This window comes from Felis catus, chromosome D3 (assembly GCF_018350175.1).
Source record: "Felis catus isolate Fca126 chromosome D3, F.catus_Fca126_mat1.0, whole genome shotgun sequence".
Classification (NCBI taxonomy): domain Eukaryota; kingdom Metazoa; phylum Chordata; class Mammalia; order Carnivora; family Felidae; genus Felis; species Felis catus.
The window spans coordinates 79,836,161-79,862,567 of NC_058379.1; the positions used below are offsets into that span (position 1 = coordinate 79,836,161).

The window sequence follows — 26,407 nt, forward strand, 5'->3', positions numbered from 1 at the left end:
CTTGGAGCCTGGAGCCTGCTTCAGATTCTTTGTTTCCCTCTGTCTCTGCCCCTGCCCTGCTCGCACTCTGTTTGTATGTGTCTGTCTCAAGAAGAAATAAACAGGAAAGAGGAAGGAAGGGAGGAAGGGAGAGAGGGAGGGAGGAAGGAAAACACAGGTTTGAACTTACAGGGTCAAACTTCTACGCGGGTTTTATTTTTTTATTATTACAGTATCATACTGTCCATGTACTCTCTCGTCCTTACAACTTAACATTTCCTTTCTCTAGCTTGCTTGCTTCTACAAATACAGTATGTAATACATATACAAAACATGTGTTCACCGTCTGTGCTCTCGGTAAGGCTTCCGGTCAACAGCAGTCTATTAGGAGTTATATCGGGGGAGGTCAAAAGTTACAGGTGGATTTTTTACTGCGCTGTTGGGCACCTGTGACCCCCGTGTTGTTCAAGGTCGTCTGGACTCACCTTTCTTCTTGAGACAACGCGAGATGATAAAGCGCCGGCCAGAGGGATGAGCGAGGAGAATGACGTCACAGCGTGGCTTAGCGCCGGACTATCATCTACGTTCTGACGCTGCGTCAGAGGCGTCAGAGGCGTCTGAGGCCGATCACCGGCTTCCGGCTGCGGTCGTCCAGGTAACCGAGACCACCGAAAGCGCGGGACTGAAGGTCAAGGGAGAGTACTGTATATTGTTCCGCCTTTGAAGAAGTTATTTAACATCAGCGAGTCTCTTGTTAACTAGCTTGTGCCCTTTTCCTCGTGGATTTGAAGAAACGGTATGTTCTTGACATAAGCCCTCGGCCAATTACATGTATTGCAAGTATCTTTTCTGACTCTTTAAAAGCTTCCCTTTTGACTAACATAATGGAGTCTTTGTATGAACAGAAGTTCTTAATTTTTAAAAAAAAAGATTGTATGTTTTTATTCCTTTTTGAGTAAACTCTACACCCAAGGTGGGGCTCGAACTAACGACTTGGCAATCAAGAGTCACATGTTCTACCCTCTGAGCCAGACAGGTGCCCCTAGAAGTTCTTAATTTTAATGTCAATCCAAAACGTCAATATTTTCCCATATACTTAGTGACTTTTGTGCCTGTCTTTTCTTCTGTCCTTGGAACTGCCTTTTTAAATATGGTGTGAGGTATGAATCAAGACACATTTTATTCCCGTATGGATATTCAATTGACACAACACCGTTTGTATTGAAAAATTGCCTTGGGGCGCCTGGGTGGCACAGTCGGTAAGCGCCCGACTTCAGCCAGGTCACGATCTCGCGGTCCGTGAGTTCGAGCCCCGCATCGGGCTCTGGGCTGACGGCTCAGAGCCTGGAGCCTGCTTCGGATTCTGTGTGTCTCTCTCTCTCTGCCCCTCCCCTGTTCATGCTCTGTCTCTCTCTGTCCCAAAAATAAATAAACGTTGAAAAAAAAAAAAAGAAAAAAAAAGAAAAATTGCCTTTCTTTCACTGCTCTCAGGGTCCTTATGTATGTGAGTTTATTCCTGAATATTCTATTCCTTCCTACTACTCTATTGATTCACCTTGTACCAACATTATAGTAATTGTGATTTTAGAATAAATTTGCCCGTTTCTACACTACTGCTGACCCTTTGCATTTCCATGTAAGTTTAGAATCAGCTTGACAATTTCCACAACATGGCCTGCTGGGATTTTGATTGGAATTGCACTGAACCTATAAATTAATTTGGGAAGAATTACAATTTTACAAAATCGTCTCTTTATTCTCTCTTCCCAACCACAAACATGGTAATTCCTTCCATTTAGTTCAATATTCTTAGTTTCTTTTAATGATATTATATAGTTTTTACAAAGCAATTAAAAAAAAACACATCTAACGGGTTTGTTCCTAGGCATCTGTGGTTTTGAGTTATTATTGTAAATGGTATTATTTTAAGTTTCATTGTACCTCCAATACAATGTTGATTAGGAGTAGAAAAATCAGTATCAGGCATTCTTGTCTCCTTCCCAACCATAGGCAGGAAGCCTATATTTCACCATTAAGTATGTTAGCTGTAGGTTGCAGGCACTAATTTTTATGTTCTTCTCCTCCACTAATTGCCCTTCTTGTCCATCCCTTCTCCATCCTCTGTAAAAACTTCTCAACTTCTCTTGCCTGCCTCTCTCACCTCTTATCCTCTCTTTGTCTTTGTGGGTTTCTGTATTTTTATTTCTTTAATTTTAGTGAGGTTCCAAGAAGGAATCCAGATAAACATGTGTTGAACTTGTCACGACTAATTAGAAGTCCCCTAAGAGTAGACATGAAACAATCCATCTTTTTAAGTTTATTTGTTTTGAGAAAGAGAGAGAGAGCAAGCACACGTGTGAGCAGGGGAGGGGCAAAGACAGAGGGGGCAAGAGAATCCCAAGCAGGCTCCATGCTGCCAGCACAGAGCCCAACATGGGGCTCTATCCCATTAACCCTGAGATCACGACCTGAACCAAAATCAAGAGTCAGACGCTTAACTGACTGAGCCACCCAGGTGCCCTGAAACACCCCCCCCCTTTTTTTTTTTAATTTTTTTTTTAACATTTTATTTATTCTTGAGACAGGGAGAGACAGAGCATGAACAGGGGAGGGGCAGAGAGAGAGGGAGACACAGAATCTGAAACAGGCTCCAGGCTCTGAGCTGTCAGCACAGAGCCCGACGCGGGGCTCGAACTCCCGGACCGTGAGATCATGACCTGAGCCGAAGTCGGCCGCTTAACCGACTGAGCCACCCAGGCGCCCCTGAAACAACCCCTTTTTTAATTAAGGTGTACTTAAGACACCGTATGACACTTCTGTTTCCTAAATTGGCAGATTTTTTTTTACAAGTTTCTTTTTAAATCTTCATGGATTTGAAAACATGTGGGAAGCAGAAATATATCACATACATCAATTGTAGCTTCCTTAAGTGATAAAATAATAAAGAAATTTTATTTCACCGTAATTAGAATCTCACTTTGAGGTGCCAGAAGCCACCTTTATCTCCAATGAGTTTTTTTAGTTGTGATTTATTTTTTAAGTACTCTCTACACCCAATATGGGGCTTGAACTCACAATCCCAAGATCAAGAGTTGAATGCTCTATGAACTAAGCCAGCCAGGCACCCCTCAAATGATTTTCTTTATAGGCTAATGTGCTGCTTTTCTGACAAATTCAACTCCCCACTTCCTGGAGGACTCCCTTAGGCATCCCTGAGTAATGACCATTGAGCCTTTGCTTACGTACCTCCTATGCCAAAGAGTTTATCCATGTATAGACACAAATATTTATCTCAATTTCACACTTAAAGGAGGTTCACTTAGGCTTGCATACTGAAAATAATGGAAAAACCAACTAAACAGTGCCTTAAATAAAGCAGGGGTTTTATTATTGTCCTAGAAGAAGGAGTCCAGGAGTGGTCATCCAGGGCTGGTCGGCAGCTCCCTGGGGCTACTAGTAACCTGCCCTATTTCTTGCTGTCTGTTCCTTCATTTTCAGGCCAAGCATGGCCTTTAGCACCACGTTTATAAGAAGTGTCCTCCACCTCCAGAAAAGGTGAAAGGAAAGTGCAAAAGGCGTGGCCTGTTGAGTCAACCCCTTTATAAGGAGCATCCCCAAAAGCCTCCCCAGGCAGCCTGCTCTTACATCTCATTGGACAGACCGTTTGACCTTAACCACAAAGACTGAGGTCTATATTTTAGCAGGCCACCCTGAACCAAGGTGAGGTTGAGTTAGTAAAACAGGGAAGGATAATCGACACTGGGTCAGCAGCAAACAACGGAGTCTGTTACAAGACTTTACCTGTTTTCCCCTGTTGATTCCTTTCCCCCATGAGAGAAGAGCAATCAGAGCCTGTGACAATAGCTCAAAACCCCAGGGAGCAGCTCTGAGCCATCTGGGAAGTGATGGCCATTAAGACGTGAAGTCAAGAACAGAGGAATCTCTGAGAATCTACAGAGAAAGCACAGTGGGTTCCTACTTCCCTGAGGAAAGGAAGCTTAACAAAGTCCCCCTGGATGACCTCCAGCCAATCTGGTGGAGCTAGGAGGCTGGCAGAGGGAGAGAGCAAGTTGAAGACCAAAATAGAAACAGCTGTTGGCTGCGTTTTCCGGCCCTGAGGGAATCGCTTGTGTACATGTTCCGTGAAACAATTCCGTTTGATCCATACACATGTAAAAATCATTGCCTCCTTCACTTTTCAAGTGCTTGGAGTTACTCCTTTCTTATTTAAGCCTTACATTCACCAAGGCTACACACGGCCATCAGCCTGAACTTGTAGAACTACCAGCCGGGTACCCACAGGCCATATAATGCTCACTTACCACTCATTACTCTAGAAGTTTCATTTTTTTGTGGCCTACCACAGACTTCAATGTCGTGCCAGGCCCCAGGCTTAAGTTCACTGCTTGCTATCATTTGTCCTCCTAATAACCTTAACATTAATGCAGTTTTTAAGATGAGAAAACCGGGGCTCCAGAGGGAGCAGTTCCAAGGTTCAGATCCACATCTGACAGACTGATTCGAAAACCAGGTACATGGAACAAAAGCCTTCTCCTCGTTTCCTTGAAGCCAGAAAGCAGCTAGTCTAACGCCTTGGTTTATGGAGGAAAAAATACACACACAGCCCAGAGGAGTCAAGGACCTGGCCCAGAGTGGCAACTGTAGCGGGCACAGTGAATATCCGAACCCAGTCGACTCACCTCTTGACACAAAATGAGAGTCTGACGCTACCTGGTGCTGTAAATGTTTGGAGGGCTTAATTCTCCTTTTTGCCAGAGAAGGACATCGTTTTCAAAGCTGAATGTTCCTTCAAGACACTTCATTAACCACATTAGGGTTTTTACTTTATAGACTAACAGAACACATAGTTTAAAAAAATATCACCACCTGAATGTAAACAGCAAGGGGACCCTACCGGGAACCAGCTCTAAACACATTTAACTTTATGATTTTGCTGAAAACCAAAAACAAAGCAAATTGTCTTTAAATTTATTGAAATAACCCTTTTTTCCCTTCATCTCAGAGGAGCCGGTTAGGAGCTCCACAGCTTGATACCCTAGTCATCATCTGTTCCTTGGAGAGGTCCTCCCTGACCTGCTTTCTAAAGGAAATTCCTCATTACAGCACATTTGGGATTCTGCTTCTGGCCACAGCAGATTAACTGCTACTAGACTAGCTCTCCTACAGTGAACAACTATAACACTAGACAAAAGCACATGGAATTATGGTTTCCAGAAGTTGGGCAAAAGGCAGCACAAGTCTGTGATCCCTGAGAGAGGTGTCCCATGATACCCTTTCTGCAGGCACTTTTTAGACTATGTCACAAGGAGGAAGCCAAACGGAGAACAGCGGTCTTGCTGAGCCGAGGAGAAAGAAATTGGAAGTTTGGACTAGTAAGACAGTTGGAAAGTGCAGGGCAAGGTACATAGAGAAGGGAGTTATGCAGGGAGAGTTCCAGATATCTGCAGGCGGTGGGGGGGTGGGGGTGGTGCCCTTGAGTCTTTGTCTAAATGTCAGGCTACTCATCTTAGGACGAGACACCATGAGGCTGATCCAAGATGCTGCAGGACTGAGCAAGTACTGCAGCCTACATAGGACTGGGACCATGTTCAAAGACTGGCCAGTCAGAGTGGAGAAATGTCATTGGCCCTGGGTACTCAATAGAGACCCCAGAGAGGCTATTCTAGACCTACACTGACACAGCTCTAAAACAGCCCTTGAACATATCAAGATGATCTACAAATTCACCGAGAGCCAGAGCAAAATTCCACACTGTATTAAAGAAGCAACAGAGTCTAAACACTCAACTATGTAGCACCCATAGCTAGCTTACGATCAGTAATTTCCAGACATGTGAAGAAGCCATAAGATATGATCCACAACCAGGAGGAAAACAGCTAATTGAAAGACCTAGAAATGACAGAGATGATGCAATTAGCAGAGAAAGACTTACATGTAGATCTTTTAAACAGCTCTATTTTGTAATGGGCAAAATATTTGAATGGACACCTCACCAAAGAAGATATACTGACATTAGCATATTAACACAGTAGTCATTAGAGAAATGCAAACACAAACCACAGCGAGATTCCACTACACGCCTATTAGAATGGTTAAAATTGAAAAAGACCATGTCAAGTGCTGGCAAGGAACCGGGACTCTTACACTCTTTTGGTGGGAGTAAAGACTGGTGCAAACACTTTGGAATACAGCTTGAAAACATATTGAAAAAATATACACCTACCATATAATCCAGCCATTCTACTCCTAGGTAATTATCCAAGAGAAAAGGAAGTATACGTTCACATGTTCAAAGACTTACATACAGATGTCGATAGCAGCTTTATTTCTAACAATTCCAAACTGGAAACAACGCAAATGTCCATTAAAAGATGGGTAAATAAACAAAGTGTGGCATAGGTCATGTCAAGATCCCTGTAAGGTTTTAAGATGTTACTCTGATTGCAAGCTAACCAGGGATCTTCATAGACCCAGACAGAAGACTTCTGAGCCACAGGCAAAAGACAGTTGAATCCGCGCGGCAATAATGTAGCTACAGTGAGTGACATAACCACCTCCTTTCTCTGAGCTGCAGTCCCACTGGGTGATACAAAGAGTGTCAGGTGTTGCCTTCACACTCAGTGTGTGTGTGTGTGTGTGTGTGTGTGTGTGTGTGTGTGTGTGTGGAGGGGGTGTTGTAGCAGAAGAAACATTGAGATCTGGAAGCCCTGACTTTATACAGGAGCTACAGGTAAACCAGTCCATTTTCTCCTCTGGAAAGAAGTCCTCTGCCAGAATTTCTGTGAAGCAAATGAAGACAACTTTTACTGGCAACTGCCATGAAGTGTTTAAGTCTTCTTTTGCTGCATAATCACCACAAACTTAGCATCTTGTTTTAAAAAAAGCAGAGGAGCTCGGTCCCATGAACCGTGAGATCCTGACCGGAGCTGAAATCAAGAGTCGGATGCTTAACCAGCTGAGCCACCCAGGCACTTTATAACCCATTTATGTTTGATTCGGATTTCGTTTACAGGGCTGTCACTTTTGGTTTCTTTGTCACAATTTCATCTTTATTGGTCAGTTCCCTCTTATGATTATCCATTTTTGTAAGAGGTCATGTGGTTTTATCACTGGGAGACAAAGAGGCAACAGAATGACACGCACTGCTGTCTGCGTACGAACTGAATAACCGACGTGCGTTGACCACCTGACCCACTGACAGACTTTGAAAGGAGTAACATGACTGGTCAGTGCTCATGATGTGCATCTTGTATTTACATAGTGACCTGGGGACTGAGGAACTACCTGTGAAGTTCGTCCTTCATGAAATTACTGTCGATTCAACAGCCTGCAAAAGATTTGTCTGAATTCAGGCTCAGTCTTTTACCTAGACGATTGCCATCTGTGCGTCTCAAACCCGTCCGGGTTAATGATAACTGTCCCCAAAAGGCTGACTTCAAGTATTACGACTGTGAAATCTCCCCCAATTTCTTTCCACCTTGTCAGAAGTTATCAGTTTCCCTCTGGGCTCCCACAGAGCTTGGGATATATATTAGCTATATCACATATATCATGAGAGCCCAGTGATCTGTCTATATCTCTGTCATTTGCTGCAATGTCGGTAGCACGTGGTAAGAACCCAGTAAATCTTTGTTAAAGGGACAAACAGAAGAATTACACAGAATACTTAGGTAATAAGAAATAGTATTCTCAGTTCCAGAAATTCAAATGTGGAGATCTAAATGACAGAATATAGTTTAATGCTATTTTATGCCTTTTCAAGAGATCACTTAAAAGTAGGAAGAAAATCAGCACCCAACTCTTGGTTTCAGCTCAGGTCATGACCTCACAGTTCGTGAGTTCGAGCCCTGCGTCGGACTCTGCACTGATAAGTGTGGAGCCTGCTTGGGATTCTCTCTCTGTCTCCCCCTCTTTCTCCACCCCTCCCCCATTCACTCTATTTCTCTCAATAAATAAATAAATAAATAAATAAATTAGAAGTAGGAAGACAATCAAAGGGTCTGGGAAGCTAAAGGATTATAAACTCTAAAGAATGGCATCCTCCTGAATTTCAAAAGCCAGTGAAAAGTCTCATTCTGTGTCTGATTAGTACAGACTCCACCGCCCCAAGAACTAACCAAAGACAAATTATCCCAATACAGGCAGAAGAGCCAAGATAAATAGCAGCCTGCAGGCCCCCTTAAAAAGCCAAACCTTTCAAACTGGAGGGTAATCTACTTTAAAAATGTCTTGGGTAATAACCATAACATAAAGTTTGATGTCTGTTATTGCTTCACAATGTATGCAATAGGCTTTCCTCCGCTGCCATCCTGTCAAAAGACATTCCAGAATGGATCTGCTTTGGGGACTTGACAGACACATCACAAGTTGCCAGAGAAGGAAAGAGGTGACACTTTTGTCATCACAGACCAAGTGTGAAACCAGAACAACTGCCAGTGTGCAGATCAGGGTGGTTTGGGAAGGATTCTTCCCCCGAGGGACAAGCTTTTAAAAAGACACCAAGATGATAAATACTTATTTTTGTTTAAATGCACTCCCCCTTGCCCCCCAACAGCACATATTAAATTCCAATATCCTTGCTTAAACTGCGCCCTCCTGCAGCCAGGCTGTTGCCAGCACTGGATTCTGTGATCCACAGATAGGTCCTGGCAAATTCACTTCCAACTCCCTTCCCCACTGCCCCTGGTGACAGTGAGGATGAGGATAAGAATGCCTGACCCTTGTGAGGTGTTTCAGGCCTTTGTATACCTGGCCCTCCTGGGGGAGTCTTTCTTTGACGCTGGTTATGGCAGAAACCTACAAGAGCAGCAACATAACAGGGGGATCCACTGACTTTATCCTGAGCCATTTATCTATCTGTCCTTCCAAGGTGTCAGCGACCCTGAAACAATGAGTCAAACCATCTTGACAGGCTTAGGCCATTTAGACCATCTACTCTAAAAAGAAACAGAAGAAATTAAAAGCCTTTGAAAACATGTTAGTTGAAGGAAATGCCATTGTTTACGTGGCAGTAGCTGGCAAAAAATAGTCTTCTTGGCAAATTTTCAGGAATTTTCTGCTTAAGCTTTTAGAAGCAAGTTTCTACTCCTTATCCATACTGCGATTCTAATTATTCAAACTGAAAAGCACTGTGCGATAAAGGATGACAACTCTGAACAAAGTGCCATTTTGAAAATGATCTAAATTTTCAGGTAGTTCAAAGTCTCTGGAGTTTTCCAAGTAAGACGTGTTACTGTTTCTTGCATAGCAACCACCCAATTCTGTTGTCTTAGTCCTTAGAATATGGATCTAACAAAGCCGAAGTTTGGGGTTTGCGTCCCAAGTAAGGAAGCTGCCATCAGGAAAAAGAAAAAAGGTCTTCGTAGATAGCAACCTCACCCTGATTCCCCCAAAGCAATTCAACATGTTTGTCCTTTGGATAAGTAGATGAGCACCATCATGTCTCCATGTGAAATGCAGCACAGACATGGTAAGGCTATAAAATGGCGGCCACAAGCAAAGACTATGGAAAATTCAAGTACGACACAGACTCGGGCAAGCCAGTGATGGGGCGTTGTGGAGGCTGCTGGTGACTTTGGTGAGTCACTACCATGAGCCTTCTACGTCATTCTCCCCAGAGCTCTCCCAAGCAGTAACATGATTCTGATTGGGACAGGAAGCGGGCAGTAAGAAGCATTGGTGGAAGATCTCTTCCATGTCTCTTTCTTTCTTTCTTTCTTTCTTTCTTTCTTTCTTTCTTTCTTTCTTTCTTTCTTTTCTTTTTTTAAGTTCATTTATTTTGAGAGACAGAGAGCACACGCGTACAGATGGGGGAGGGGCAGAAAGAAGGGGAGAGAGAGAATCCCAATCAGGCTCTGAGCTGTCAGTGCAGAGCCCAACACGGGGCCCAATCTCACGAACTCTGAGATCATGACTTGAACTGAAATTAAGAGTTGGAAGCTTAACCACCCAGGCACCCCAGATTTGTTCCATGTTTCTGATGGCTTTATACCGCTTTTCATCTTTGCTGCCTTCCTGGGTAAACCGATCCAGAGAACACCTTCGATCCTTCCCTCTTTTTTTCTTTTTTTTTAATCTTACTCCTGCTAGCTTTTCTGTCCACCTGCAAAGCCTGAGAACGGGATTGTAAAGTCAGTATTGGATTTTAACCAACTTGGGTTCCTTCACCCAACCTCAGAGCTGAGACACAAGGACTCAAGGAAAGCTTTCTGTAGGGAGATCCAGGGGTGCTGGGGTGAACGGAAGAGTGGTTGGGCAGACAGATGCATGAAAGGAAGAAAAACTTTTCTTTCTTGAAGGAAAGAGTTTTTGCTCTGTTGACAGTCGGGTGAACCGGCTCAATCTGCAAAAGCTGAATTTGCTGAATAAGAGAACAGGGTATTCAGTACTGGTGACTGCTACAGCCCCGGATCTATTCAGGAGCAAGGCCAGAACCTCGAATTGCCAATCAGAAAAGCAACAGTAACAGCCGGGGGCTGGGGTCACCAGGAATGAGGAGAGCAGACAGTTCTCTGCAGGAGGCACTGACTAGCCATTGACAGCACTGCACCTAACGCAGCGACAGGGGTCACGCGCATCTTCAGTTCTCATCAAAGCTTCACCTCACCAGGCCAAACCGGTAACGCCATCCAGGCGCCACCAGCTCTGTCCACCTCGTGGAGGAGCAGGTCCCCCAGGTAAAACAAGGAAACCGGTAAAACTCTGGCCACACAAGTTCTGCAATCCAGGGGATGGCTAACAGGCCCTCACCTCATGATACTCCCATCTTAGACCCCGGTGAGTTTGGTCAGGCTCTGAGGCCCCGGAAGCATTAAGAACAGCAGCTCCAACCATCGGACTGACGTGAGATAGGATCTTATAAACCGGAGTGTCAGTTAACATTACACAAAATTCGTGGCTTAACAAAGGAAACATCACTTGAAGGCTTCACTCTAAGGTTCAAGGAATGTTCTTGTGATGGTGCCAGGCCCTGTCACGGGGCCTGTGGTGGCATGTCTAGTTCACGCCAAATCTGGATCAAGACTGAGAGGATTTGTGTGCAGGGCTCCTGTGGGAAAATTCCCTCCTGCATTCTGGATTAGGTCATGGATGCCGTGGTGTTAAGGAGGGTGAAGGCCCTTCTCGAATAAGCCCGAGGGCAAGGGTTTGAAAGACAACCAGATTTATGACAAGCTTTCAACTTTCTGGTTTCAACTGAATCCAGATGCATAAACACCAAAAACATTAAGGGAAATGGAAAGTCTAAGGAGCTCTTTACTTCCAGAAAAATATGGCTGAAATACTCCAGAAAAAAATCATCAGCAATCTTGACATTAAAGAGTGTTCAACTCCACCCCTAAGTTTACGCGCTGATATCTTTATATCCACATTTTAGGGTGAACTATGGTACTCAAACTCGTGATCTAGAAAACTTTATGAATTAGCCATGCAAATGCTGTGATTCAGTCTGATTCTGTAAAGCTAAATTCCCCATATATATTCATTTCCTAGGGGTGCCATAACAAATTATCACCAACTGGTGGCTTAAAACAATGAAAATCTATTCTCTCAGAGTTCTGGAGCCCAGAAGTTGTAAATCAAGGTTGCTGGGGGAAACCCTCCTTCTGAAGGCCTGAAGGGAAGATCCTTCCTGGCGTCCCCCAGCTTCTGGTGGCCCCTGGCCTTTCTTGCCTTGTGGCTGCATCACTGCCTCTGTCTTCACGTCATTTCTTCTCTCACAAGGACACTTGCTATTGGATTTATGCCCCCCCCCGCCCCCCGATAATCCCGAGTGATTTCATCTCAAAACCCTTAATTATATCTGCAATGACCGTCTTCCTAAATAAGGTCACATTCACAGGGTTAGGGTGTGGACATATCTTTCCAGCGGCCACAATTTGACCCACTACACTAAGCACACTCTGGACTTTCAGGTCTTTACAAAACTTCAAGTGCTTGAAAACAGCAAATATTCCCTTTCTTATTTTAATGCTAATGAAATAAAAGTGAGGAAACTTTGCTCCTTTTGCTTTATATACCACTTGGAAGACAGCTGGCATTTGCCTCAAATGTGAAGAATCCGGTGTAAGCGTGTCACATGCCTATTACAGACGTGTAGGCAACTTCAAAAGTATGTTTTCTTAATCGTGCTGTTTACCCTGGATTATGCACACACAACTGCAGAGTCTAGTTTTCATGTCACCTGCTTGGGTACAGCGACTGTGCTTCCAGAAGCAAAAATCTACAAATGCTCGTATGCAGATTCCGGGATATAATGTTTCGGTAGCAACCGTCTGTTGAAAACGTAAAAGCAAAGCCAGCCTGCCAGTCTTATACTAGTTGTGGGATCTTTATAAATCACCCTGGGCTTCAGTTTTCCCATCTGTAAAATGGTATAATAATACCTACTTCGCAGGGTTGTTACGAGGATTAAATAGTTCAGTATTTGTAAACCATTTAAACAGGGCCTGGCACTTTGTAAGTTTTACCATAATTTTTTAAAAAGCCATAAATAGAAATTGCACTAAACATTGAAGAGATACTTGTACAAACACATTCAAGGCATGCACATCAATTAACGCTCTTGGATGCAAGTCACAGGAGATCGAGACAAAATTATGTTGGAAATGAATGGGAAGGGTTCCAAGATGGTTGGAACAAAGGGAACTTGGGCAGCAGAGGGCAGAGCCACAGAGATCTGTGAAGAACATCACTGAACTATTCTGTCCCATTGATTTCCAATCTAGAAAGCATAAGGTAAAAAGAATATACAAAAATCAGCATTTTAAGTGGAGTTTTGGAATGGTTCTTATCCGCTGTCCTTAGAAATCACAGCAAAAATAAGGCTTCTTTTTGTCAGATAAGCATGTGATGGAAGGTTACCTATTAGAAGGTATCTAGAGTATCTGAATCCAACCTAACCATCAATAGCTCCTGAACTTTGCATCCTAGAAATTTTCTCTCCTTTCTAGCTTGAAAATCTTGCAAAGAACTCAGATTGGCCCAGATTGGGTCAGATGTGCACCTCTAAATTTGTCAACTATGGTGAAGGAAAAGTCATAAGAAACCACTTGGCTCCTGCCAGAGATACACGGTTAACAATGGAGGCAGACTTAGTCCCGAGGAGAGAGTGCCAAGCAGACATTGGCACAGCTGAGCACTGTGTACTCACACCATGTCTACACTGAACATCAGAACCGATGGGAACCAATTCGTGAAGAAAACCCATTATTTGTATACACACCGGGTTCGAACATGGTTGAGAGAGAGGAGTGACATGAAAAGAGAGAAAACAGGGCAAGAGAGAAATAAATAAAACAGAAAAACCAAGGAAGGCATAAAACTTTAGTAATCGCCTTCTGTAGGCAAGTCGCAAGAGAGTAAGCCAATATTTGCTGTGATTTTTATTTTTCTGGTAAAGGCTATACATTTATGGCATAAAGACTTAGTCCAGATTCTATCAGAGCTGTCTGATGATCTGTGATGGACTGGATGCCATCCATATGGTACTACTGAAGAGTCCCACGTGAAAGACTAAATCATCATAGGCATAATTTATACAGAGGCAAGTAAAGTTGCTAGTACACTTTTTAAGTGTATTTATTTAGAGAGAGAGAGAGAGAGCACGAGCAGAGGAGGGGCAGAAACAGAGAGAGAGAGAGAGAGAGAGAGAGAGAGAGAGAGAAAATTCCAAGCAGGCTCTGCACTGCCAGCACAGAGCCCGACCCGGGGCTCAAACTCATGAACCTGGGAAATCATGACCTGAGCTGAAATCCAGAGTCAGATGCTTAACCGATTGAGCCACCCAGGCACCCCAAATTGCTAGTACGTTTTAAAGTTTTCCCACATTAGGGGTTAAAATCTTTTCAGGAAAACAGATTCAATTAAACATGCAACACCCCAAAACAGTGTGACAAACTAAGGTTTTAAGCGTCAAAGTATATGACAACATTTCTAAAGTATGCTCGCCAGTTGGAGGGGAGACTTTAAGATAGGTCTGCAGCCAAGCAAGTAGAAGCTGCTGGTATACTGCGATCTTTCTCCCTCCATAATGCGTAAATCAAGTTAATTTCCCTAAGTACTACAATAAATACACCTATTTGTTTGACCAAGTGCTTCTCAAATATATTTGTCAGGGAACCCTTTTTATTATGACATCTGTATCCTAAGTAACCGATGTTCTAAGGGACATACTTTGAGAGATGCTACATGGCAAATAAATACTGCAGTTCGAGTTGAAAATAGTTGTGATCTGTTTGTGTCTCTAAAGAAATTAGTAAGTGATACATTACTTCTCAAATGCCCTTGTTATAGAATGAGTTATTCTGTACTGTATTAAGTGCAGAAATCTCATCTACCTTTTTTACATACCATGCTGATGCAGAAATGTAAAAATGCTACAACATGTTACCATAGTACTGAAAACACATACCATAACAATCCCATTTCAAAGCATCTTACAGAGGATGAGAAAATGTCAATATATAAAGAACGGCCCTGGAAAGGTGAGAAATTACCAAGTTCTCTCTGGTCTCTTAGAGGAGGAGTCCTTGGAACTGCCCGAAGGATGGGCGAGGGGGGGGGTTCCTCCCCAAATGACTGAGTCAATTTAGCTCACTCTCTTCAGGCCCCTTGACCAGCCGGTGTCTAGGGTAGATATAGGAGCTCACCAGGCTCTCCCCTGCAGAGTTGATGCCCCCCCTCTGGAGACAGTCCCTCCCCCACCCAACACAGATGCCACCTTCCTCCCCCTGGGCCAGCTCCACCAAAAATTACATTTTTCATGGCACAGGTATGTGTCAAAGGTGGAGGAGCAAAGGAGTCCCTAGTCTACTACAAGAAGTGTATAAAAGTAGGGGGTGGGGATGGTGGACATACAGGTTCCTAATATCTGAGTTGGCTGAAATTTGGAATGAGTTTTTCATGAGAAGCAATACTGTGAGTGATAAATAGGTTATCTAGGTATGCAGTCAAGCTCTATCATTGTTAGGTCATTTTGAGGGAAATATTATGAAAATATATTACCATTTATAACATTTTCCCAAAAAACAAAAAAGCATTTTTTTAAAAAACTTACATCCAAGTTAGCATATAGTGCACCAATGATTTCAGGAGTAGATTCCTTAATGCCCCTGACCCATTTGGCCCAGCCCCCCTCCCACGACCCCTCCAGTAACCCTCTGTTCTCCATATTCAACAGTCTCTTATGTTTTGTCCCTCTCCCTGTTTTTATATTATTTTTGCTTCCTTTCCTTCATGTTCCTCTGTTTTGTATCTTAAATTCCTCATATGAGTGAAGTCATATGATATTTGTCTTTCTCTAATTTCACTTACCATAATACCCTCTAGTTCCATCCACATAATTGCAAATGGCAAGATTTCATTCTTTTTGATTGCTAATACTCCATTGTGTGTGTGTGTGTGTGTGTGTATATATATACATACACACATATACATATATATGTATGTATATGTGTGTGTATATATATATATATATATATATATATATATATATATATATATCTACATCTTCTTTATCCATTCATCCATCAATGGACATTTGGGCTCTTGCCATACTTCAGCTATTGTTGCTAGTGCTGCTATAAATATTGGGGTGCATGTGCCCCTTCGAAACAGCATACCTGTATCCCTTTTTTAACGTTTTTAATTTTTTGAGGAACCTCCATACTATTTTCTAGAGTGGCTGCCCCAGCTTGCATTCCCACCAACAATGCAAAAGAGATCCTCTTTCTCCGCATCCTCACCAACATCTGCCATTGCCTGAGTTGTTAATGTTAGCCATTCTGACAGGTGTGAGGTGGTATCTCGTGGTTTTGATTTGTATTTCCCCGATGGTGAGTGATGTGGAGCATTTTCTCATGTGTCTGTTGGCCATCTGGATGTCTTCTTTGGAGAAGTGTCTCTTCATGTCTTTTGCCCATTTCTTCACTGGATTATTTGTTTTTTGGGTGTTGAGTTTGATAAGTTCTTTATAGATTTTGGATACTAACCCTTTATCTGGTATGTCGTTTGCAAATATCTTCTCCCATTCTGTCGGTTGCCTTTTAGTTTTGCTGATTGTTTCCTTCGCTGTGCAGAAGCTTTTTATTTTGATGAGGTCCCAATAGTTCATTTTTGCTTTTGTTTCCCTTGCCTCCGGAGACGTGTTAAGAAGTTGCTGTGGCCAAGACCAAAGAGGTTTTTGCCTGCTTTCTCCTCGAGGGTTTTGATGGCTTCCTGTCTTACATTGAGGTCTTTCATCCATTTTGAGTTTATTTTTGTGTGTGTTGTAAGAAGGTGGTCCAGGTTCATTTTTCTGCGTGTCGCCGTCCAGTTTTCCCAGCACCACTTGCTGAAGAGACTGTCTTGATTCCATTGGCTATTCTTTCCTGCTTTGTCAAAGATTAGTTGGCCATATGTTTGTGGGTCCATTTCTGGGTTCTCTATTCTGTTCCATTGATCTGAGTGTCTGTTTTTGTGCCAAGACATTTGCGTTCTAAATAGTGCATACTAAATATAATAATACAGAGAATTAAAACATTGGTTAATTATGAATAGACTGCAGGTAGCTTCCTAAATCCTTAGAGTATCCTCCAAGGTTTATCCACGTTCCACATGACATACCATGGCTTTTTTGTTCAGTATTTTCTCAACCTGATATGCTGCCTTTAATTCCTATAGCAATTCCTAATTTAAGCAAATGCTAACTAGCAAATGTCTTTTTTTTTTTTAATTTTTTTTCAACGTTTTTTATTTATTTTTGGGACAGAGAGAGACAGAGCATGAACGGGGGAGGGGCAGAGAGAGAGGGAGACACAGAATCGGAAACAGGCTCCAGGCTCTGAGCCATCAGCCCAGAGCCCGACGCGGGGCTCGAACTCACCGACCGCGAGATCGTGACCTGGCTGAAGTCGGACGCTTAACCGACTGCGCCACCCAGGCGCCCCTAGCAAATGTCTTAAGTTTGATTTGGAAATCTGGTGTTAATAGTTAGAATGAAAAAGTAAATGACTTAAACAGAAATACATTTAAATAATATTTATTTTTTCTCTTATTCAATGTAAAAATATGCATTTCAAAACGCTAAGATATTTGATAAGATACACAACAGAAAAGGCCTGTCTAGATCTCTGTTCCCCAAAGTCTGAGGGGTCCAGGTAACAGTGCGGCAAGGCGAGCCCACGGCTGCAAGTACACATCACTCTTTTGTCAGCTCACATGGACTCAGGACAACATGAAGATGTGCTTCAAAGAGCAAAATAAAGGCAAATCGCTGAGCACCTTTTAAAATGTCATAATAAAATATTCATTAATTCCTCTGTGTGGAAATCTGGGAAAAGATGGAAGGTAAAACTAGGCATAAAAGGAGTTAAATGGTGTTTATAAAGTCGGTTTTCGCTGACTTGTGAAAAAACCGATTAAAAATCCTGAGGCAACGTGAAAGTTCACGGGTTCCGTACCTGCCAATACCATCATCCGTTACAGCAGCTGCTTAGTTGTCCAGCAAGATTTTATGTCAGACACGGATGCAAGTGGCCTTACACTGAAATCTACGTCTCTTTCTTTCCTTGTACCATAGTGCTGTCATTGGTACATGAAGTACTATCACGACTTATTACCGCACTTCATTGTAAGCAGAAAGTAAGAAAGTGCGTTTTGCCAAACTGCGTTCTGAAACTTCTAAATTGTATTTGTTCACTCACTGGCCAATTTAAAAAATATAGTATTTTGTAGGGGGCTTCCTGGTCATTAATGTGAACTAGTAATGCAGTAATTTAATTCAAAAGGAATTTTTTAAAAAGTGGGACTCAGACTAGCAAAGCTTAGCATCAGCCAAAATGTACTGGCACGCCATGGGCTAAAGGCCAAGTCTACAGTGATACATAAAGGTCACTTTGTGAAAAATCCAAATAAAAATTACTCTCAAACTATTCTGTCCATTAGAATTAGTTTACAAATGGAAATTTAAATTTAGTGAGAGGACTCTAAGCCTTTGGGCTAGAATCTTCCAACCAGAAAGATAAGCAATTTTAACACTGATTCCTATGATATGGTCAGAAAGTTTAACCACTGACTTAAAGAATTCTGTTGAAACAATATGTGCTAAAAGCTATGCGGGTAACAGATACTGAGTCTACAAGTAAAAATTAATCCTTTAAAAATTTTTCCCTGAATCAGACACAAACACCAAGTATTTTCTACCTTTCTATCTACAGAAATTCCAATGGGAATCCAGAAATGGAAAAAAAAAAACAAAAGGAAAAAAAAAAGGGACGGTCAACCTGCACCTGGCTGGGACACTATGAAAACCCTGAAGAGCACTAAGAAGACAGTGTCGCTGCACTCCGAGGGAAAATGGCAAACGCCTGCCAACACTGTTTCTACTGAAGCTTCGGTAAGGAACAGATCCTGATTCTCTTTCTAGCGTTATTATTCCTTGCAAAACCAGGGCTGAACGCTGATAAATATTTGTGGTGCAGCCGGGTGACCTGCTCCAAGCTCAGCCAGTGCTGGCTGTGGACGTGAGCAGCACTGCCCCCACGGGAGCACATTCTCGGCTGCATCTAGGGGACGCTGCGCGGTTGCTGACCCGACTGTTCCAGGTGCTCTAAAAGCTCAGTGAGAGGGGCCGACAGCTAAAGGAAGAAACCGAAAATGGAGAAAGTCCACGATGCCCTTGCACAGACAGAACCACTATTTCACACACACAGAAACTCAAGAAAATGGAAGCTCCTTTATTGCAGATAACCTGTAAACTCAGAATTCCGCATGTCTTTTTCTCTGTAGGAGCAGAATATGCTGTATATCAATGTCCATTTTCTTACTGAATCCTTGATAAGAGTTTAGTGTAAAAGGAGAATGGGAAGCAGGATCCAGATGTTGAATGATGGCTTGGGCAACATCATATGAGGTGGCTTTTGGGTTTGCCACAGAATCTGAGTTTCTTTGTCGTGAGCAGGTGGGCCAGGCCATTGAGAAACACCAGAACGATGGTCATGGACATGACAATCACGTAGTGGCTGATGCTACAGAAAGAGAAAAAGAAACATGTTACAGGAAGACACAACACACATGGGAAAGAGCAGGAGAGCTCTCTAATGTTTCCAAATGTATACATAAAATACACAGAATTACAAAAGATACCAGTGATGGTTCCTAAGTTTATCTATATATTTATTTTTAGTACTCTCTACACCCAGCTCATAACCCCGAGAGCAAGAGTCACATGCTCTTTGAACTGAGCCAGTCAGGTACCCCGATGATCTGGAAATAGGTATCAAAACGTTAAAAAACAAATTTGTCACAGAAGCAGTGATGAGCACAAATATTTTGAGGTATGTCCAATAACTGCAACGTGTTATGAAAATGTCTGATTGGTATTGGCACTGCCTGTGTCTTTGTCACCAATAGAAACTGAATTTCAAAATCCAGCTTTTAGAAACAAAGACAATTTTCCGCCTCTAATTCTTGCTCCCTCTGAATAATATCCACAGACTCCCCAAGATATCCCCAGGTTTAGTAGTTTGGCATTTTAGAACACACCATTCTGTGCTTTGATGGAAGTTAGAAGTACTTCAACAAAACTACCAGCTACCCTCCCCCCACCCCCAAAACGTTACCCAAATTCAAATACAGGGAAGTAAATGTTTCAGTCAAGGAATCTAAACAAAGGAAAAAGGATACATTTCTTTATGAATCTCTAAGTCAAAGCTACTATCTCCCAGATTCTGCTTTTTTAGACCTTTTATCACTTTTTAACACTTTAAATTATTTTAAATACTTTTCATATTTTAAATTTTTTAAAAAGCTTATTTATTTATTTTGAGAAAGAGGGAGAAGAGAGCACGCACGTGAGCGGGCTAAGAGCGTGGAGCCCCACTTGGGGCTCGATCCCACAAACCGTGAGATCATGACCTGAGCCAAAAGCAAGAGTTGGACCCTTAGCTGACTGAGCCGCCCAGGTGCTCCTAAATTACTTTAAAACAAATACGTATTAAATATGACTTGGTTTCTTAACAAGGTAAGTTTCATGACACCAGTAGATAGGTGACTATCCTTAAATTTAATGGAAGTCTATTTATAAGAGGTATTTTATAGATCACTTATCTCCTTCGAGTGGCCTGAAATCACAAACTTTGGGCCCATTTAAGCTAACATTATTGGCAGGAAACAGTCGTGAAGCTCATCACCTTCATGCAATTGAGCCATAAGGCATTCAGCTTGTGATATTTTCCATCAATCAGGTCTTGGTATCATCTCAGCACACCAGAGTTAAAGCAGCATTGAATTTCAACCGTAAATGAGTTTGGCTGTTCCCACTCTCTCGCCTTGACTATTCTGACATCATTCAAATCAGCAATTCTCAAGGTGTACATGTGTGATTGGTAGAGGGACAGGGTGTCTGTGTGGAGGGGCATATAGAATCACCAGGAAGGCCTATTCAGCCTGTACAAGGGGTGATAGATAAAAGGTTGATTGTACTTTTCAATCAGGGTAAGGGGCAACGGAAGCAGGTCAAATCTGTCGGATGTACTGGAGAAGACAAGTTTGAGAATCACTGATTTTTAATAAAGCTTAGTATTCATTATAAGAGTAAAGATATTTTATCACACTTATTAGTGATATTTCGGAGGATATTAAAATAGTATTGAACACAATGAGAAGTTATCATTATATCTAAAGAGAAATGACACTTGAGTTGCCATCTGTATTTTTGTTCAATTTTTTAATGTTTTTATTTATTTTTGAGAGGGAGAGAGACACACACACACAGAGTTCAAGCTGGGGAGGGGCAGAGAGAGAGGCGGAGACACAGAATCAGAAGCAGGCTCCAGGCTCTGAGCTGTCAGCACAGAGCCCGATGAGGGGCTTGAACTCACAAACCGTGAGTTCATGACCTTAGCAGAAGTTGGGCGTTTAACCGACTGAGCCACCCAGGCGCCCGTCATCATCTGTATTTTAATAAAGTATAACAACAGTGCATGCAGGAAACAACTCCAAATGAACACCACTATCAAATCAAACCAATCAAACCGATGATCCTGCCTCTATTCACTTCACACCAAACACATTTAGAACATAAATTTAAATATGTTTTTATAGTTATGAAAATGACCTCAAAGGACTTTTTCTCTAGTTTTAAGAAATGCACTTCTTTCAGTACACCATATAAAAGGCAGTACTCTGTTCAGTTTATGACCTGCTATGAATGAAGATACAGTATAAAAGATCAAAAGAAGAAAATACTACATTGTAGCTCTGTCAGCCCAGCTCAGTTTTATGGCCTGGGTAGAATATTTTTCACATGGCTGTTAAAAGAACACCTGATGCCACAAGGTCCTCCAGAGAACCACAGGCTCAGCTGACTACACTGGCTGGAGTAGATTCCTGTAAGATTCTCAATTTAACTCTGATAAAATCTGCTCAGAAGATGCATTTTGAAACATACTGGCCTATACGCATAAACGCAAATACCGTCTCAGGCCCTGATAATACAATCTTTACTTTTTTTTAAGTTTATTTGAGAGACAGACAGACAGAGAATCGCAAGCAGGTTCCACACTGTAGGTACCGAGCCTAATATGGGGCTCGAACTCATGAACTGCGAGATCACAAGCTGAGCCGACATCAAGAGTCAGGCACTTAAACTGAGTGAGCCACTCAGGCATCCCAACACAATCTTTATTTATTTATTTTTATTTGTTTTTAAAAGTTTTAAAAAATTTTATTTATTTTAAGAGTGAGGGAGAGAGAGAGACAGAGAAGGAGAGAGAGAATCCCAAGCAGGCTCCACACCGTAGGTGTGGAACCTGATGCAGGACTCAAACTCACGAACTAAGAGATCATGACTTGAGCCGAAATCCAGAGTCAGACACTTAACCAACTGAGACACCCAGGCGCCCCTACAATCTTTATTTTTAAAGAAACTATTACTTATTTGTTAACCTGAAACTAATTGCTGAGGAATCTCGCAAACCTATTTTGAAAACCCACCGCAATCGCCACACTGACACTATGACCATCGTAGCCACACACAGGCCACATTCACAGGGCTGGTGAGCTCCCAGTCCCCTCGAGAATCCTGGGACACAGTCTCACCTTTTCTGTGTTCATAAAGCAATCACTTAGTAAAGGACAAAAGGACAACATTCCATCCCTGTGTATAACAGGCATATTAGAGCTGGAGTTATTAACTGTATTACTAATAAAAAGGAGTTTAGAAGTAAAATTAGTCACAAAGGAAAACTACCGCAGGAACATAATTCAAATAACTCGGGCCTGGTAAGGAAACGCTGCCAATAAGTTTAGTAACATCTGCCACGTGATAAGAAACAACTCAGCTTTTCATATATACGTTCACACAGGAATAATGAGAAACCCAAAACTTAAAAAGCAACTTTCTCACAAACAGAATGCAGGAAAAAGGACAACAGTGAGCTTTTGATATGTGGCCCTGATTGTATGGTGCTTTAGCTCGGTCTCTTGAAGCCTCTTTTCCAGCCATTATCCAAGCCTCTTCCTCGCAATAAATCAGATGCCGGGGCGCCTGGGTGGCTCAGTCGGTTAGGCGTCTGACTTCAGCTCAGCTCCTGATCTCACGGCTTGTGGGTTCGAGCCCCGCGTCAGGCTCTGTGCTGACGGCTCAGAGCCTGGAGCCTGCTTTGGATTCTGTGTCTCCCTCGCTCTCTCTGCCCCTCCCCCACTCATGCTCTCTCTCTTAAAAATAAATAAACATTAAAAAAAATTAAAAAAGAAGTTGGATGCCGACAAAGATGCATGAAGCAACTCCTGCCCACCAGAGCCTGAACCACACGGCTCGCCGAGGCAGAGCGTGCTGTTACCGCTACACAGGACACCAAGAGAAGATGACAGAATTCTAACTTGTCAACAGGCGAAGCGGCAAAACAAAATCGTCCCGCTACAGCCCCAGTCCGGATGATCCCGTTAGAAAGCCTAATTTCTCTAACTCAGATTTCAGTTTGTTTCTCCATCCCACCCCTGCCACCCCCCACGCCCCTCTGCAACCATCCTCCTTCCTTACGAGGGCATGTTTTGGACATTATAATATGGGACAGAGAAGACAGAGCAGAGCAAGGGGTGACCGGGGGAGTGTGTGGGGACTTATGAGGCACTGCCTTCAGCCTGATGAAGAGAACCGAGCTCTGAAGTCTCCTATTTCACCCGCCTTCGAGAAGTCTCTCAGGGCAAGCACCCCATTTCACCGAAGGGAGTTAGATCTGTGAGGGCAAAGCCCTGAGACGGAGCTGAAGTGCGGTTTAACCTAACTAACTGCCTATGCCTTTATCACCTTTCCATCCCCTCTGGATTTTAACGCTCTATCGATGAGGGTGTAATGATTATACCAGGACACCAGACATAAACCAGGACCCTTCCAGATAAACCTGTCCATGTGGTCACCATACGTGAAGGGCAGCTCCCATTACAAAAAAATACTATTAGCACAAAATATTTCTACAGCGTAGTTTTTAACCCTCTATAGCATTAACCAATTATATAATATTTTCATAAATATAAGTAAATTATAGCATGAAACATGGAGTTAACATCCTTTTCTCCCGGCTAGCCCTGCAGAGTGGGTGGGGGTCATCAAAGCGTTCCTGACCTGTGGGTGCTAATGCACCATTCTGTTTCCCTTGGTGTGAATGATGCTCAATGCTTGTCTTATGCGTCTATAGTCTCTCTTTCTGCAATTATCTTGTGCTCTGATGAACACTTTATTCCCATGATGGTTGTGTAAAGGAATGCGGGAAATAGGCCTGGAGGTACCATGCAAGTGCCAGGGAGAACGTCATGCTAGATGTTAAGTACAAGTTTTGCAATGGCTCAAAGACTCTGAAAAAAGATCACGCGAGCACAGGTAACAAAAATAGGCAAATTGGACTGCGTAAAAATTGAAAACTTTTGTGCCTCAAAGGGCAGACTCAACTACTTTTGGCTCCTTCCCTCCTCATCGATACTTCTTCCTCCTTTAAATCCTAAATGTACAGTGCTCAAAACTCTGCAGTGAATGGTTCCTTTGCAACAATCACAAACAGGATCAGACACAAAGCCACTTTTAAAAAAGGGCTTAGCAGAGGTACAAAACAAAGGCTTTGGGAAATTCACCGCAAGTAGAGGCAGCGACAGGCAGTGGGGATACTACAGACCACGGCGGCTCGTCCAGTGCTGTCCTGCGGACCTGTGCAACCTTCTCTACAAGTCACAGAAGCAAGTCACAGTCTCCGTAGGGCCACAGTGTCCTCATCTCTAAAATGAAGACAGTAAATACAGCTCCCGTGGAAAATATCTACTTGACAGCATTGTGGCAAAGATCACATGAAATATCGTGTTAGCAGACACCGTAAACACTGCAGCGCAGCACCAATGCAGGTTATTTGTGGCCGAGGTATGACTGGGGCAATCCTCTGACTGGCATCCTGGACCTCCTACTTAAGTTCCAGCTTCTGTCCTATTTTGCCTTTTACCCACGTAAACCGATTCCCTGGTCTCTGAACTGCCTTCCTCATGTCTTTCAGGACCCCGATCTCAAATAACCAACTACTGGGCGTGCGGTCACTGTGTTGCAGTCCAGGGCCATGCTCTGACCTTGTGGGTAAGTCTCGGCCTCTACTCTACTCTGTAAACAAGCTTACTCCATTTGGACCCCAATACGGGCTCCAGAACCCCAGCTTTGACAACGGGTAATTAGCATTGATGTATCTAGGGACATTCATCCCTTCCGACTATGATATTCCTCATGCTCATGAGTTAAATGAAATGACAATAAAATCTTAGAGAGAAGTGAGGGTATTCCATGTGGTTTCTGCTCCATGTTTCTCCTTTTCTTTCTTTTCTTTTAATTTTCTTGATGTTTATTTTTGAGAGAGAGAGAGAGACAAAGTGCAAGTCGGGGCGGAGAGAGGGACAGTGAGACATAGAATCCAAAGCAGGCTCCAGGCTCCAAGCTGTCAGCACAGAGCCTGACGCAGGGCTCGAACTCACGGACTGTGAGATCATGACCTGAGCCCAAGTCGGACGCTTACCCGATTGAGCCACCCAGGAGCCCCTCTCCTTTCCTTTCTAACTGAGCTAGAAAGAGCTCTACACTTAGGACTCTGTTTCCTGATCGCCCATCTCATTTATCCATTTTCCTTTCATTTTTATCAGTTATACATGCAGTGCTAAAAACACAAAATAGTGGAGAAAGATTTATAATGAAAACCAACAGCCCTCCTTCCTCCTTACCCGCTTCTCAGGGTGGCTGCTTTAGTCACTTCCCTTTTTAGGTCTTCTGGTGCCTTTACCTCCTGAACGTGAATGTCTTTATGGTGCTGTTAACTGATACATCGATTTAAAACATTATATATTCAGTCCCTGCTAGGAAAGAGGAGAACTGAGCCTGCTTATACTATAACCCACTCGCTTCAATTTTAGATCTGTTTGCTATTAGCCAGTTTTTCTTCTATTTTTCCTTCTGGGTCAATTTTGACGTATAATTTATATGTAGGAAAATGGAACTAATTTTTAAGTGTCCAGTTAGATGAGCATTGACAAATGGTGCACCCAGGTGACCATCATCACTGTTAAGGTGCAGAACATTTCCATTACCCCAAAAGTGCCCGCATTCTCTTCTACAGTCAGGCTCACCCTAACTCTCGGTGCTAGAAATGGGTGATGGTGATAATCACATTCCTACACAGTAGGAATGAAGCTAATGCTGCTGGACTGCACACTTAAAAAACATTAAGATGGTAAACTTTATTATCTATATTTTACCACAATTAAAAATCAGATGAAAAGGGGTGCCTGGGTGGCTCAGTTGGTTGAGTGTCCGACCCTTGATTTCAACTCGGGTCATATTCCCAGGATTGTAGGATCGAGCTCTGCATCGGGCTCTGTGCTGAGCACGGTCTGCTTAAAATGCTCTCTTTCCCTCTGCCCCTCTCTCCCTGATCACACACACACACTCTCTTTATAAAAAAAACAAAAACAAAAAACCCCAGAAGTCTCACACAAAAATACTATATTTAACAAGAATATGTTCCAAACAAAATTCTGGCCTATGTCTACGATGAAAACAAATTAATCAAACTTTGGAGAGTAAAGGGAAGTATGTCAAACACAAGAAGCAGTGTGAAGGATAAAGATGCCTTTACTGAAGCTTATTAGATGCTGGACACTGTGCTAAATACTCTACATGGAGTAATTCATTCGGACGACTACTCAAGACAGGGGAGAGGTGAGAGGGATTAGATCTCTTGCAGATGGTCTCTCAGCTAAAATGTGGCAGAAACTGTTCAACCCTAGCTGCCCTGGTCTAAAGCTCATGCTCTGACCCGTTATCTTGTCTGGACACTTTGGGATCAGAGGAGGAGACACCAAAACTTTCCCTAAGCATTCAAGCTTAAGAGCAGTTAAACAAAATGGC

The 26,407-nt window shown here is 42.7% G+C and overlaps 1 protein-coding gene and 1 long non-coding RNA gene across 14 annotated transcripts in view; one reads left to right on the forward strand and one right to left on the reverse strand.

The window, feature by feature from the left end:
* The first annotated feature begins 571 nt into the window (after positions 1-571).
* On the forward strand, positions 572-24,908 carry LOC109493491. Of its 2 annotated transcripts, none has more exons than XR_006587574.1 (3): positions 572-775; positions 18,195-18,373; positions 24,516-24,908. It is a non-coding gene; the product is annotated as an uncharacterized LOC109493491 (long non-coding RNA). The 2 variants fall into 2 exon arrangements; XR_006587575.1 differs by lacking the exon at positions 572-775 and adding an exon at positions 790-1,139.
* The window catches only part of PIGN (phosphatidylinositol glycan anchor biosynthesis class N), a 104,298-nt gene continuing 96,584 nt past the window's right edge, over positions 18,694-26,407 (reverse strand). For all 12 annotated transcript variants that reach the window (XM_006938957.4, XM_019815381.3, XM_006938958.4 and 9 more), the window contains one exon: positions 18,694-19,004. In XM_006938957.4, coding sequence (XP_006939019.1) covers positions 18,881-19,004 — 124 coding nt within the window. In that variant the 3' untranslated portion in view covers positions 18,694-18,880. The remainder of the gene's footprint in view (positions 19,005-26,407) is intronic.